The sequence below is a fragment of the Paroedura picta genome, chromosome 9, assembly GCF_049243985.1.
Source record: "Paroedura picta isolate Pp20150507F chromosome 9, Ppicta_v3.0, whole genome shotgun sequence".
In the NCBI taxonomy this organism is placed as follows: domain Eukaryota; kingdom Metazoa; phylum Chordata; class Lepidosauria; order Squamata; family Gekkonidae; genus Paroedura; species Paroedura picta.
In genome coordinates, this window is record NC_135377.1 from 17,320,725 (window position 1) to 17,336,624 (window position 15,900).

At 45.4% G+C, this 15,900-nt stretch overlaps 1 protein-coding gene across 3 annotated transcripts in view; it reads left to right on the plus strand.

Moving 5' to 3' along the window:
- The first annotated feature begins 559 nt into the window (after positions 1-559).
- ANGPT1 (angiopoietin 1) overlaps positions 560-15,900 on the plus strand; it is a 155,156-nt gene continuing 139,815 nt past the window's right edge. For 2 of the 3 annotated variants that reach the window (XM_077351660.1, XM_077351661.1), the window contains exon 1: positions 560-994. In XM_077351660.1, coding sequence (XP_077207775.1) covers positions 698-994 — 297 coding nt within the window. In that variant the 5' untranslated portion in view covers positions 560-697. Of the gene's footprint in view, positions 995-1,061; positions 1,239-15,900 lie in introns of those variants that run through there. The other variant, XM_077351662.1, reaches the window with a different exon arrangement.

Genomic DNA, 15,900 nt, shown 5'->3' on the forward strand with positions numbered 1-15,900 from the left:
GGACTGCTTGACTCGTGAAAACTCGGGCAAAGGCTCTCTCAGCCGTCGGGGGCGCGCTGCAGGAGCCGAGCGGAGCGTGCGTCGTCGAGGGTCATGCCTCCAGCCGGGGTGTAAGACGATCCCTCTCGGCCGGTCCCAACAGGCACCCTTTTCGCGCGGGGGACACACTCCCGCGCGCGCGCACACACACGCGCGCGCGTGCACGCACACACACACACACACACACATTCCTGTCAAGTCATCTTGTGCAAGGCTGCTGGCTTCCAACTTGGCTTGAATGCGCAACCTTAATAAAACACACTGAGGTCTCCGGCAGAAATTGCAGTCGAGCCGCAGCGAGGCTCGGAGCAAGAGGCCGCCGCTAGCCCTGCAGGGCCGCTGGGCTGACTCAGGCCGCCTGCACGCTGCAGCGGGACGGGGAGGAAGCCATAAATCTCCTCGCCTGTGCCATCAATTGCTCCAGTGAAGGATCATCTCTCCTGAAACAGTGGGGGGCTTTTTTGGGGAGGGGGGTGAGTGAGTGAGTGGGTGGGTGGGTGGGGTGGGGGGGAGTCCCAGCCATCTCGGTGGAGCCCTCCTCATTTCCCCTGCAAAGGCAAAACAAAGAACTTTTGGGGGTGTGCATTTTTTTTTTTTAATAAAGGGGAAAAGGCGAGAACGGTTCTGTCTCAAAGGCGGAGGGAAGACGGCGACTAACATGACCCTTTTCCTCGAGTTGGCTTTCCTGGCTGCTCTGCTGGCTCACATCGGCTGCAATAGCCAGCGGCGGCCTGCCGAGGCCAGCGCGAGAAGGTACAACCGGATCCAGCACGGCCAGTGCACCTACACGTTCATCCTTCCGGAGCAGGACGGCAACTGTCGCGAAAGCAGCCCGGAGCCCTACAACACGAACGCGCTGCAGCGGGATGCCCCCCACGTGGAGCAGGATTTCTCTTCCCAGAAACTGCAGCGCCTCGAGCATGTCATGGAAAACTACACGCAGTGGCTGCAAAAGGTAAGCCGCCGGACGCGCACCTGGAGAGCTCCCGTCGGCGCTCGGGCCCTGTGGCAGCTGTCACCAAAGCCAGAAGGTCGAGGCGTGTGCCCCTTTGGGGGAGATGCAGGTGTCCCGGTGTGCTCTCCATGGTGGGACGATGGGCGGTCAAAGCTTCCCGGACGGTTCTGGAAAGGGTTTGTCCGCTTTTGGAAACGAGCTTGGAGGCAGAACTTAAAAGCTAGAGACCTACCTGGGTGTGAAGGTAAAAGCATGCACTTTAAATATGTGTGAAGCTGAAAGCTTTAGCTATGTTCTTGCACGGAAACAACAAGAGCAGGTGGAGACCAGGCGGTTAGAGATGAGGTGTTTATATGACCAGTTGCTCAGACAACACAGGGGCACTGTGGATGGGGGGGTGCATCCGTGTGTGTGGGAGGGGGCGGGGAATGGTTGTTTTAAAAAATATTGAAAAATAAAAAATAATTTTGTTGGAGATCATGCCTTATAAGCAGCAGTGGAGAAGGAAATCAGCATTCAGTAGTGGATAGTTTAAAAATCCAGTGCCTAAGGGCTTTCTCCTGCTTAAACAAAAGGTGACCCAGGTTAGAAATATCACTCGTATTTAATCGAAACAATAGCCAGGTAAGGAGATAGCCTTTTTATATGGGACAGTCAATCACTGACATCTTGGAAATGGCCATGTGGTTTGGGAGCCCACCTCAGGATGGTCTTCAGAAATGGCGTGTAAGATTCAGATCCATCTGTGGATCAACGCAACATTCTGGACTGTCTCAGTCTTCCACATTCCTTGCGTGATCCTGTCATTCCAAGATATCAGCAATGGGTTGTGTTATGCTACCACTGGCATATAATTAGGATTCAGTGAATAGACACAGCATTTGGGTAGATCCTGATGCTTTGCATCACAACTGACTGTTGTGTCTTTCACTGACGCGTCAGAAGCCCAGGAACAGCTTTGGAGGAAGCTGTATAAGATTCTCGGCAAAGGACACTGTAACATTACATAATGAACTGAGTAGCCTTTCACTGTTGCTTGCGTAATCCTAAAGAGAGAGACAGGAGCGAGAGTGAAGTAGCACTTTAGACACTAACAAAATTTGCAGATGCGGGGAGCTCGCGTGAGTCACTGCTCAAAGTCCCTGCACAAATCATGTCTGTCTTTATGGTGCTACTGCACTCTTGCTCTTTTCTGCTGCTGTTCGAATCCTAAAAAATGTTTTGTGACTGAATTCTTGGGGGGCGATGATCAAGAAACCTAGTAAGTTAGGGCTGGTGCCTGAGACTGCAGATTGGACTGCAGAGAGAGGAGAGTTTAAGGAGAGGATTCCGGGTTTTCTTTTTGGTCGTCACCTTTAGTTTATTTGGCCATTGCTTTGAGTCTTAAGAAGTAAACCTTGCTCAGGGCAGAAACCGCTACTTTTAGATGCAAAGGTGGCTCTGCGTTTCAGGGGTTACCCTGCTGAATTGCAAGGATGTCTCTTATGCCTTGTACTGTGTTTGACCACTAGGGACCGAGCTAAGCCCATTGTTTTGCTGGTGAGTGGATAGAAAGAGGGCTTTCCAGAGTTAGGGAAAACTCTACATTGTGAACCTGACTCTTGCATTTTAACACTCAACGGTGTCGCTAAAGTTTCCGCTCTTCACAGGTTGCCTGCATTTTGAAGGTCACCCATTGTTGTTCCTTGAAAGTCGCTTTCCTCCGAAGAGTTTTGCTAATCTGGAAGAGATGTAGTTTGATCTTTCCTCCATACTGGGAAGGGGCAGTATAGAAATGTAATTCTATATACTGGGGGAGGCCAGTAATAGACTGGCTTGGTTCCCCAGATTGTTCCACCCTATGCCCAATTAGAGCCTCTTGTGGCGCAGAGTGTTAAGGCAGCCGTCTGAAACCTTTGCCCATGAGGCTGGGAGTTCAATCCCAGCAGCCGGCTCAAGGTTGACTCAGCCTTCCATCCTTCCGAGGTCGGTAAAATGAGTACCCAGCTTGCTGGGGGGTAAACGGTAATGACTGGGGAAGGCACTGGCAAACCACCCCGTATTGAGTCTGCCATGAAAACGCTAGAGGGCGTCACCCCAAGGGTCAGACATGACTCGGTGCTTGCACAGGGGATACCTTTACCTTTACCTTTATGCCCAATTATCCATCTGCTCCATTCTGCCCATCCAATGGGCCTGTGTGGGAATAGTTTTATTCAATCACTGTTTATGGGGTTTTTAATGGGGGATTCTAATGGTTTTAACGTATTGATTTGTATTGAAATATTGTGAACCGCCGCGAGCTGGTTTCCAAGAGAGGTGGTCATTCAAATCGAAATAATAATAATAATAATAATAATAATAATAATAATAATAATAATAATAATAATAATAATAATAATAATAATAATAATAATAATAAACAAAAGAACCTGCTATGCAAGTATGGGTCAATGCTGTCCTGTCACTGAGATTCAATTATTACATGCCTGAAAAATCTGTTTTCTGTACTGGGGCTATGTCAGTGCAGCAGTAATTTCACCTGCCGATGAATGAATAACGTTTAATTGCAAAGCGTATATTACTGAAACAAAGCTCCAATGCTCAGGCTTATGTCCCCTAATCTCTCCCCGCCCCCTACTTTAAACCATTGGTTAGAATAATATGGCATTTAATATATTGATGCGGACAGACTCAATGAGAAATATTGCTTGTTGCATGGCTGTCAACAAAGTACATCATTACAACCGTGTTAAAACTTGGGGAGAAACAGGTAGGATGGCATTCGTGACCCCATGTGTCCTCCTTGAGCCTGTGCTGTGATATATCACATTCATTAAAATGCTATGGCAATAAGGTGTGTCAGGACATATCAATTCTCGTAGACCATGCCTCAAACAAAGGCCTGCACACTCTTGGAAGAGAGACTGGCAGCATTAAAAGGAAAAGGAATTAGTTTCGCTAATCTTGAAGCAATGCAGTTTGATCTTTCCTTTTTAAAGGCAAATTTTGGAAAACAAAATAAATAGTATAAAGGATTTTTTTTTTGGAGGGGCCACTAGCTTGTCGGCTCAAATCTAACTGAAAATGTCCATGTCTTTCTGCAAGCAATTAAGTTTGGGTTTCGTCTAATGAAATCTGCATCTCCATTGTTTGCACGGGCATGATTGGCGGGGGAGGGGAGGAACCAAAGAAGCTTGGGCCGAAAGGACCAGCAGAAGAGGGCTTGGTAAAATGTATTTACACTTTCCCGAGAATCATTTATTTTAACAAGGATAACTTCCTTCATTGTTTAACCTTGGGTTTCCTATCTGCCATGTTTGCCTAACAGTGTTAAACAGGCTGTGAACTATTTTCTGTCCCTTGCAGTAATGGGCTTTCATGCAATGCAGAACTGCTTAGGTTGTCATTTCATTGTTTAAAGCTCGACTAAAATAGCTGCCTGAACCTTTTTTTGCTTTGTTTAAGTTTGGCATCTGTTCAGGATTCCATCCCCCCCCCCCAGTCCAGAACTGAAGCAAACGTGAGGTACCATTACAAATACAGATGGTTTCACAAGTGTGCAGATGTGCGCATGGTATTAATTTAATTCCTGAACCATGCAGTGCCTGTGATAGTTCTTGGAGGATGCAGGAGAGGGTTGGCACAATATGGCAGTGTTTATACTCTTTGCACACCGTTTTAGAGAATGCTGACACCAAAGACCCAGAACTCATTGATATAATTTTCTTCTTAAGAACAAATTGCTGGTTTATCAGCTAAATTCTAAACTCAGAATGTTCCTGATAAGGTGCTTTTTCACATATTGGATGTGGTGATAACACAGGGAAATCCATTCTTTCCCCCGTAACTTCACTTTCAAACTGAGTAATCAGTGTGTTTTTGAAGAAAAATCTCCATATACACAGGGACACTACACCTGCTCTGTGTACCTATTTCTGGTATGCTTTAATTGGGATGATGGAGGCTGAGAGACAGTGTGGTGCAGTGGTTAAGGCAGCTGTTCTCAACTTTTTTACCATTGAGAAAACCCTGAAACATGTTTCAGGCTTTGAGAATCCCCAGAAGTGGCACCATCATGCAGAATATGGTTGGGAAGCATAGTTGTGTGCATGCCCACCTGGGGGCCCTCCCCTTCATACCCCCCCCCCGGGTCCACCATTGGCCATTTTGAGGGGTGGGTGGATCAACATGACCATATATGGTTGTATCACCAAATAAATGTTTAACTATTATATATAGTTTCCAAAATGGATGAGGGTTAGTTAATTATTATTTTCTAACATTTTTGTAACTTTGCAGTAAGAAAGAAAAAATGAAGAAAATCGGGGGGGGGGTGTTTGGTGTTTGTAGGGAAAGAATCTTTAATATTCGTGAACCCTCCACTGGCTTCACATCAAGCTTTCTCAGGGGGACATCACTTCAGATTCTCAGTAGAATGTTACTTTCCCTTCTGTAAGTATTAAACTGAATGAGCTTGATGCGAAACACGTTGAGACTTCACAAATATTAACAACTAGTAATCATGCCCGCTGTATGTCGAATACAGCGGGCGCTAGATGCTTACATGTTGTGTGTGTGGCGGCGTCCTGATGGCGGGTGCTCCGTCGGGCGGCGGGTCCTCCCCCGGGCGGTGTCCTTTCGGCGGTGGCTCTTTCGGAGGCGGCGGCCTGACGCGGCGAGAGGCGCTTTGCGCCTCTCACCACACCAGGCCGCCGGGCAGGGAGTCCCCGGCAGCCACGCTCCGCGCGGCTGCCAGGGACTCCCTTTGTGGGTGACCTGACACGTTGGAGGCACTTTGCGCCTCCCGACGCGTCAGGCTGCCATCAAGGGAGCAACTGCAAGCCGTGCTCCACACAGCTCGCAGATGCTTCCTTGTCAGTAGAATGGGAATCAGCCGGGACAATCGGCAGGCGCTTCGCGCCTGCCAATTGCCACGGCCGATGGTCTGTCCAGAGGAAGGGGCCAATCAGGCCCCTTCCTCATCATGGACAAAGCCCTCCCCACAAGGGCTTAACGAATTATTTAGTCTGCAGCGCCCGTGGCGCCGCGGGTGTGTTAAGGATTCTTTCCCTTCAAGGACCAATTTTTTTTTTCTGTTTTCTTCGTAATTTCACAGTGCCATAACATTGCCTCGTCTTATTGTAAGCTATGTGCAAGCATCAGCTTTCTTAATTTAGCCTTGAGATTTTGTTTGTCTATAGAGCCAGCTTGGTGTAGTGGTTAAGAGTGGAAGCTTTAATCTGATGAGCCGGCTGGGTGACCTTGGGCTTGTCAACAGTCCTGATAGTGTTGCTCTCACAGAGTAGTTACATCAGGGCTCTCTCAGCTCCACCTCCCTCGCAGGGTATCTGTTGTGGGGAGAGGAAGGGAATGTGATTGCAAGCTGCTTTGAGACGCCTCCTGGTAGAGAAAAGTGGGGTATAAAAAACAGGGTATAATTCTATTTCTTCCACATCCTTTGTATTCTGCCCTTATTATGAGGAACTTGGGAGTTTCCCCTGGCATGTACCCCATCTTGAAAGAGAGGTTACATTAGAATACATTAGATTGTGAAATGGTTTAGGTGCTAAGGCTGCCCACTGAAAATTCCCAGGCCTATTAAATTGTTGTCTTTGCATAGGCTGTCACTGCAAATATGTTTTCATAGCTAGGTTCTGTCTCGGTCTGATTGTCTATCCAGTGCTGATGTTAGTGATATGATACTATGTGCATCATGTGAAGGATGCCCATGCTAAACTCTAGAACAAGGTTCCCATTAAGATGTAAGTTAATGTTTCTTAATGAAATTAGACACAGAGTCTACAAACTGCCAGAACAAGCTTAGCTTGGAGTACACATTTGCAAAAGGCAATGCAACGATTGGCTGGCTGGAACAAACTTATATTTCAATTACCGTATATACCCGCGTATAAGTCGAGGAGGGCTTTTTCAGTGTGAAAAAAGGTGCTGAAAAATTAGACTTATACGTGAGTATATAGGGCACTTAATTTTTCTCTATCTGCCTCCCAAAGAGGCACATTCTGATAATAGCAAATTCATATCTGAGCAGACATCTCCTGTCTCTTAACCTTGGAAGGAAACCTAACCCAAATTCAATCTACCCTGACTTGTGGACCAGAACATATTCAGCCAGTTCTGCTCAGTTTTTTTTCTGAGATGCTTGGCATCAGTTTCCATTTCCAGGCTCTGTCATCTCTAACCGTCCATTGCCCTTGGTCAGTGAAGGGAGAGAATGACTCAACAGATATGCCAGAACATGAGCACGTTCCTTGTGCACAGCGTCATTCTGATTGACAATTCTGTGCATGATGCTTCCCTCAATCGCATTGCTGACATGCTCGCTTGGGGGAGAGCTCTCATTCTAGGCAAACAAGCATTTTATCTGCCTAAGCCATTCCATCTGTTGGATATGAGCATCATGGTTGGTGTAGACAAGATTATTGTAAGCTTGTGATGCTTATACTTTTCAACAGATAACCAAAAAGGGACTTCAAAATGGGTGGTTCTTGAAAAGCAGTGTATATGTTTTTTTTCCTCCCAGTTGAATGGCCTCATTGAAATATGATCTGATGGGGAACATGAGAAATCCAGTGATACTCAACCCCCAAAGCCTTCTTCATGCAATAAGCATTGCATTTATTTAGGTTTATTGGCAACCTTACGAAGCTGCCTGATCCTGAGTCAGACCATTGGTCTAACAAAGTTAGTTTTGTCTCCTGTGATTGGCAGCATCTTTCCCACATCTCTGAAAGAGGTCTCACACATTATTTGTTACCTGATCCTTGGAACTGGACCTGCCGGGTATTGAACCTGGTATCTTCTGCTTCCAAATCTGATGCCCTCCCACTTAAACATGGCTCAACCCTTCATGACTCAACCCTTCATTTCAAGGAGGACGTAGATAAAATTGAAAGGGTACAGAGAAGAGTGCCAAGGGACCAAGCCCTATGAAGATAGGTTGAGGGACTTGGGAATGTTCAGCCTGGAGAAAAGGAGGTTGAGAGGGGACATGATAGCCCTGTTTAAGTATTTGAAAGGTTGTCATTTGGAGGAGGGCAGGATGCTGTTCTCATTGGCTGCAGAGGAAAGGACACACATTAATGGGTTTAAACTACAAGTACAACGATATAGCCTAGATATCAGGGAAAAAAATTTCACAGTTAGAGTAGTTCAGCAGTAGAATAGGCTGCCTAAGGAGGTGGTGAGCTCCCCCTCACTGGCAGTCTTCAAGCAAAGGTTGGATACACACTTTTCTTGGATGCTTTAGGATGCTTAGGGCTGATCCTGCATTGAGCAGGGGGTTGGACTAGATGGCCTGTATGGCCCCTTCCAACTCTATGATTCTATGATTCTATGATTCTATGATTCTATGATTCTATGATTCTATGATTCTATGATTCTATGATTCTATGATTCTATGATTCTATGACTGAGAGAATAGATTTGTAGAGAAACAACTTGAGAGTTTACTTTTCAATCTGAAAGGACAAGGATTAAATATAGGTAAAGGTAAAGGTTTCCCCTGTGCAAGCACCGAGTCATGTCTGACCCTTGGGGTGACGCCCTCTAGCGTTTTCATGGCAGACTCAATACGGGGTGGTTTGCCAGTGCCTTCCCCAGTCATTACTGTTTACCCCCCAGCAAGCTGGGTACTCATTTTACCAACCTCGGAAGGATGGAAGGCTGAGTCAACCTTGAGCCGGCTGCTGGGATTGAACTCCCAGCCTCATGGGCAAAGCTTTCAGACGGCTGCCTTACCACTCTGCACCACAAGAGGCTCTGGATTAAATATATATAAGTATATTACAGCCCTGACCTGGCCCAGGCAAGACCCATCTCAACAGACCTCAAAAAGGAAGCAGGGCTGGTCCTCATTAGTATTGGGATGAAAGACCAAAGTTGCCATGCAGAGGAAGGCAATAACAAACCACCTCCATTCATCTCCTGCCCTCCAGGGTCTCCATAAATTGGCTGTGACTTGAGAGCATTTTCCATCTCCACCACCACCAGTAACTTACAGGCTGCTCAATGTAGAAGAGAGTTCCAGAGAATTGGAACAAAGGAGACCGGGCTTCAGATTCCTGCTTAGGTATGATATTCATTGAATGACCTTGGGATGGCCATTTTCTTACAGCCCAACCTGTCTCACAGTGGTACAAATAAAGTTGACCATGGAAGAACTTTTTATAATATCCTAAATTTCTTGTATGAAGGATGTCCTAAATATGTAATAACATTGGATCTGGCTTGCAATCTGCTAGAGGAAATGTATTGTTCCCGTATCCCGATCTGACTGGTATCTAGAAGAGTATCCCAATCTGATTCTGGTATCTAGAAGAACAATGTGGCCGCCATTGACCAACACTCCATCCTGTGTCATGCTTTCCTTGCCTTGTTTAAGAATGCCATTTGTTTCAACAATTCCAGTTTATGAGGAACAGTCCTTATTTTATGGCACCTGGTAAATCAGTTGTGGCCATTGTGTTGCTATTTTTGCCTTTTAGAATGCCTTGTTAACATTTTGTAAGTATGCCCCATTGGCGTTGTTGGCATTTTTCACGAGTTAGCAGCAGTTAAATCACTAGCTGGACAAGAGAACCATCTTATCTCATGTGTACAAGCATGTGAATGTATGTATATGGAAACCACATCCTAACATATTTCATTGGACTTAGAAGGGTTAGGATTGCTCTGTAAGGCAAGATGAGGTGTGAAGCCTAATATTCTAAACTATACAGTTGCATTATGGGCTGTGTTGGTATCGTAAATTATTGTTGCTTGGTTTAAACACTTTTATTGAGCACCATTTTGGCTTTTGGATTAGGGTGAATAATATGGAAGGCATGTTTCAGGCATTGTTCCTTTGTTTTAGAATTGGGGCAGTATCTCCCTATTGTTTCGCAGTGAAATATTGGAAGGTGTGAAGTTCTGGTCTCCATTGTGAAGTGAAATCCTATTAATGTGTTAGATTATTAGGTGCTGGGTCAAATAGTGACATTTTATAAATGTCTTCGGAGATATTTTGGGCTCTCTCATTTAAGAAAGAGACACGCAATATTCTGTCACCCAGGTAATATGATAAGCTGCTTCAAGTCCCTGTTGAGGGGGGTACACAGGCCAGAAATCTAAACAATAAAATGAATATTTATTATTTATTGCTGGGTTATTTTATCGAAATATTTATGCCCCACGTTTCCTTGTGGTTCAAGGTGGCTTAAAATAGTAATAATAGAAGTCGGTAGTACTTAAATACAGTGTAGTTATACTCATTGCACCTGAGGGGATAGTATATGGCACATCTCCCTTTTTTGATGTAAAACTGTGAGTCAGAATTGCTTAGCCTTGAGTAACTAGTAAGTTTTCATAGCTATTGATTTGAACACAGTTCTCCCTGGCATATCCTCTTTACCTAGCTTTCTTGGCATAACTTATTGTCAGGTGTCATAACACCGGGGATTTAAAATACTCTAGAGTGAACCTATGGCACGTGTGCCAGAAGTAGCACTCACAGCCATCTCGGTGGGCATGCGTGCCGTTGCTCCAGCACAGAGTTTGCTGAGTCAGCTTGCATGAGGTCCAGCTTCCCAGCGCCCAGAGGGTGGGGAGGACTCTTCCCACATGTTCCCTGGCCCAGGAAGCGATTGGCTGGCTTGGGTCGCTCAACTGGGCTGGCATCTGCAAGCGTTGGTGAGAGTGGGAAGACTGTGCTGAACGGAGCCCAGGGACACCAGAGCTGGACCAGACCCAGCCGGAGATGCCACACAGCTGCCCGCATGCCCCGCCTCGCTTCCTCCCCTCAATGGAGTGAAGGTGAAGAAGGACAGGAGGGAAGAGAAAGGTGTGGGGAAAAAGGGGGGGGGACAAAACAGCCCAACAACAAAGGGGCAAAATGAGGGAAAGAGAGGGGAAAAGGATAATGGAAGAAGCAGGGGAAGGAAACAAAGGAAGGGCAAAAAGGACAAAGAAGGGAATTGACCAAAATTGGGGATGGGGGGAGAAATCTGACAAGAGGGATCAAAGGGTGGGAAACAAACTCTAACTTCTACCGCCATCGCAAGCTCTGCTAATATGTTATCTTTTAAGACAAAGATGTTACCGTGTGAGTTGTTTTTTCTAAACTGAAACCTCAGTATACTGGTTAAATCGCTGTGTTGGCACTTTGTGATAAATAAGTGGATTTTGGGTTGCAATTTTGGTTTCTAAAAGGTTCAGCATCACTGCTCTAGAACTCGTATTGTCAGATACAGAGCTTTAGCCTTGAGATGACGCTTCAAAGTGATTGGTCAACCATGAGTAGACTGGGGGGAAAACTGAACATACCCCTCTGGATCTTTAAATGCAGCAGGTTTTAGGTTAAAAATAAGGTGATTGAATGGACTTTTTCAACCTGTCGGGTGATTGCATTTTTAAAAAATGCTACTTTTCCTTGAGTAGTTAACAAGGATGTCTTGGGGTTCTCACGGCTGATTGGCTCCATAAAAACGTCCATTCAATGTGTGGTGGCAGTGGGAAAAAATGCAAACTCAATGCAGGATGATTAGGAAAGGGATTTAATCTGCCCACATCATACTGTTTCAGCATAAATTTGTGGTATGGATATATTTAGAATGCTGGGTACAGTTCTGGTTGTGGTATCTCAGGACAGTGGTGCTCTGGAAAAGGTGTAGAAAAAGGTAAGCAGCCTGTTTGTGTCTGACCACAGAGTGCTTGCTTTTAAAGTCCTAACAAACTTAAGGTCAGGGTCCTGACCAGATGTCAGTTAAGGACATCATCTAAAGCTCTGCTCTGAGTGCCCCTGATGGAATAATGTGGATAGGGAATGGCTTTGTAGGTGGTGCTGTTCTTCCCTGATCTTGCAAATGCTGGGTCAGAACAGTTTAATTCCATAGATCAGAGGTACCCAACCTTTTTTGAGCCTGTGGGCAGTTTTGGAATTTTGACGCAGTCTGGTGGGTGCTGCCACAAAATGGCTGCAACAGGAGGGAGACCCAGGCACAAAATGGCTGCCACAGCTTACCTTCAGTTACCCAGTGATTCCTAGGGTTGTGGTGGCAGCAGCTCCCAAAGCATCATTTTAAAGAAACCCGCACGAGCAATCCAGTCTCCAGTGGCCAAACAGAAGTATTACTGGCCCAAGGCTTTGATGAGTTTTTAGTCATGGCCATTTTACAAACTGTTTTACTAAAAGGTTAGTATTATTTGTGGTGATTTATTAGTGGCTCCATGTAATGAACTTTGTCTGGATTTTCCTTATCCCGTGGTTATATTTGCTTTCAACTGCCATGCTAATTTTTGTTTTATTCTGGGAAAGAGAACTGTTTTATTATCTGTTTGCTGCCGTTGGTTATGTAGAAAGGGTTATCAAGTGTCTTACAGTTGTTTTTTATGGTTTGTAAGCTGCCTCAAGCAGGTCTTCTGTACTGAGGGCCAAGAAATAATCCAGTCTAGGCATACATATGTTGGGTTTTTCCCTTAATAATTAGCATATTAACATATATTTGTATTATGTGCAAGGCAAGTATTGCTAGGTGCCAAACCACCATCATCCCATGAACTAGCACAAGTAGAAGCTTCTTTCACTACAGTCAAAGAAACATCTTACTCTTGAGCACTCGGTTTCTCTTGTTTCCCATATGCAGTGCTCTTCCCCCAAAACAACAACAACAACAATAATAAAACAAACAAAAAAACCCTGGCTGTATTTCTTGCTGAGAAGATGAGGGCAGCATGCCGGGGGGGGGGGGGGAGATCTGTAAATATTCACATTAGGATTCTCGAGCTGCAAAAGTACATTGAAAGTGCATTCTCCAACGTGTGCAGAATGGTCCTAGGTAGGACACTGATGCTGTAACAGCAGATCTTTAGGTATCTCAACTCTGGTTTGACTTTCTTTTCTCAGATTTCCTATCAGGAAATAGGAGCTCTTTTTTTTTGGGGGGGGGGGGTGCCTGTGTCTGGAATCCTTCTGTAGGGAAGGTGATCTTTTTTGGGGGGAGAGGTCCTTGCATAGAGACAGACTTAGAATTATTGCATATTCACCTGGTACGGATAACTTTGTGTGTTGACTCACTGCTTGGGAGAAAGAGCAAGCCCAGGCTCATTGTGTGATTTCCTTGTTTTCTGCAGAGTGTCACCATGCAGAAGAAACAGCCATGCACATTCTCTCCACCTGTGGTCAGCCATATTCTATGAGCAGTACTGCTGATCATGGGGAGGAGGTATACAGGCTGCTACTTCCTCTATTCCATCGTACTCTACTCATGACCTGCCAATCACCTGGAGGTCAGGGTGGGATCTGCATGCTTGTCCTTGCTCTCCCTCCCAATGGGTATGTCAATCCAAGTCGGGAAGAGTCTTCTGTACCCATCTCTTGACAATTAATAGTTAGGAGCTTGGGAAATCTGGGTTCAAATCTCCACACTGCCCTGGAACATGCTAGAAAAATTGCGCTCTCTTCGTTCTCTCAACCTGCCTCACAGAGATATTGTGAAGGTGTAATGGACCATATTGTCCATACTGGCTTGCCTAGGCTCCTTCAAGGAAGAGAACCTTAATAGATAGACTGACACCAGCTGCTACACCACATTTTGGAAGTTGCTGGAGTAATATCTATTGGGTTACCTACCTGCTGCGGATCTCCTTCGTTCTATAGAAATTGGTTGGCATGACAAAGTTGGGTGGGAATAATTCCAAAACTGGTCCTAGTAGGGACATTATGGAATTTCACAGGAAGGATGGCTGTATCCTAGAGCCTGATCTCATGAAATCTCGAAAGCCAAGCAGGGTTGGTACTTTGACAGGAGATCACCAAGGAAGCCTCTGCAGAGAAAGGCAATGGCAAAACCACCTCGGCTTCTCCCTTGTCGGGGTCATCCTAAGTCGATTGTTGCTTGGAGGCACAGACAGAAGTACATACGAACTTTAAGAGTAACTTTCCCTGCAGGAATTGTTACATCAGCAGCCAAGGATAGAACTAGACAGCCAATGCAATTATATAAAATCCACATTGTCTCAAAATAATAGTGCGCTTTTGTGTCCCAAAGTAATATAGTTGGCTGCCTCAATCATTGAAAACATCTATTCATGCTGGATTTTTTTTAAGCCTTTTTATTAATTCAGATTCCAGAAACCCACAGAGAGAGACGCCACACAACACAAGTCAAGTGTTCGTCAACATGGAAATGCTTTAAGGATTGGTGAATAGTAAAAGATTACTCATTTGGCAACAATTGAAAAACAAGTGGAAGTATCAAAAGATTCTGTTAAAGCCGTTTTCTGTCCCTTTTTGTGGCTGTATCCGTGCATTTTGTTGCATTTTAGTCTCTCCAAATGTTTCCCAGGCTTTGATGGAAAGCCCTGTCACAATGGGCCATCGAAGCACCAATTATTTATTTTCATTATTAACAGTGGTAGCTCAGCACTTTGTGGTAATGCTAAATCATGCAAAGCTATCTGTCGTCAGACTTGTCCCTAGAATGTTGCCTGGGGATTTTCCCTGGGGGGAATTTACCAGCAATAGAACAGCAATGGACACTTGATGAAACAAGCTGGGCTCACGCGTTGCTAACGTAATGGAGAAATGGCAGGTGTTTACTCCATACCAGCATTAAGAAAGATCTGTATGTGCTGGCAGGGTCCCTCTTTCACAGCAGATGAAGGTGTGCGGCCACACCCTCATTCAGATGTTGTTGACGAAGTTGCTTCTCATGTTCACATTCCTATTTGTTATTGCTGGGGTAATTAGGCTTAATAATTAACTTCCATCCTTTCAGGAAAACCTTCCAGGGCCATCCAGAAACCTCAGGGTTTCACAAAACCCTGGTTGAGAAAGTCTGGTCTAGACATAATTCTCTGATGACATGAACACTCCATGAGCCTGATTAAATGAAAACTAACTTGACAGAAGCTTATCTTATCCATTTGGTGCCTCTTAATAATTGTGAAACAGGCTTGGGGGACAAATGGTCCAGCCTCTCCAGGGCCAATCAGGGTGAAGCCAGCTCCACCCTGATTGGCCCTGCCCCTACAGCTCCCACCCTCCCTGTCCGAGTTGGAATAGGGCCAATCGGGGTGCAGCTGGCTACACCCTGATTGGCCCTGCCCCTACAGCTCCCGCTCTCCCTGTCTGAGTTGGAATAGGGCCAATCAGGGTGCAGCCAGCTGTGCCCTGATTGGCCCTGCCCCTACATCTCCTGCCCTCCCTCACCAAGCCCTCACCCCTTGCCTCACAGATGTGCCTGGCTGTTAGAGCCAGGCACGTCTGTGACTCCACCATTCCACTTGCAGGGCCCCAGGTGAGAGGCCGCAGGGGGGAGGGGGGCGATTCCCAAAGGCATATATTCAAAGTGATCCCTCCCCCCCTCGCCCTCAGCGCTTCCCGGTGGCCTGGAAAGCGGCAGGGACGCTGACAGCGAGGACCCTTTAAAAGCTCGTTCTTATGAACGGGCTTTGAAGCTAGTGGTGGAATAAATGTTGTTAGTTTTGAAGGTGCGTTTGGGCTTTTATTTTGCCACTACAGACTAAAACAGTTGACCATCGAGAATATGATTAGAAAGTTCAAGTTTCTTTTGTAATTTCTCCCCACTTGAGAGGAAACTGTGGTCATCTTTCCCTCCCTGACTATATCGACAAAAGTTGATAGGAATATTGCCATGAAAATTGACTTTTTCACATCACTCGCACAGAAATGGCCTAATAATGACATAAAATGGCTTTTAAATGTGTAAGTGGCTTTAAAACTGTTAAGGGGAAGGCAGTAGTAGTAGAATTTATTTGCATATAGATCTTGCATATAGATTTGCATATAGATCTTTACAAAATATGAGCCAAGTTTATAAACAAAGGGAAGGTAAAATGCCATAGAAACAAATGGACAAAAATGGGAATGATTCTGTATCTTGAGACACCAACATGACAGCATCACG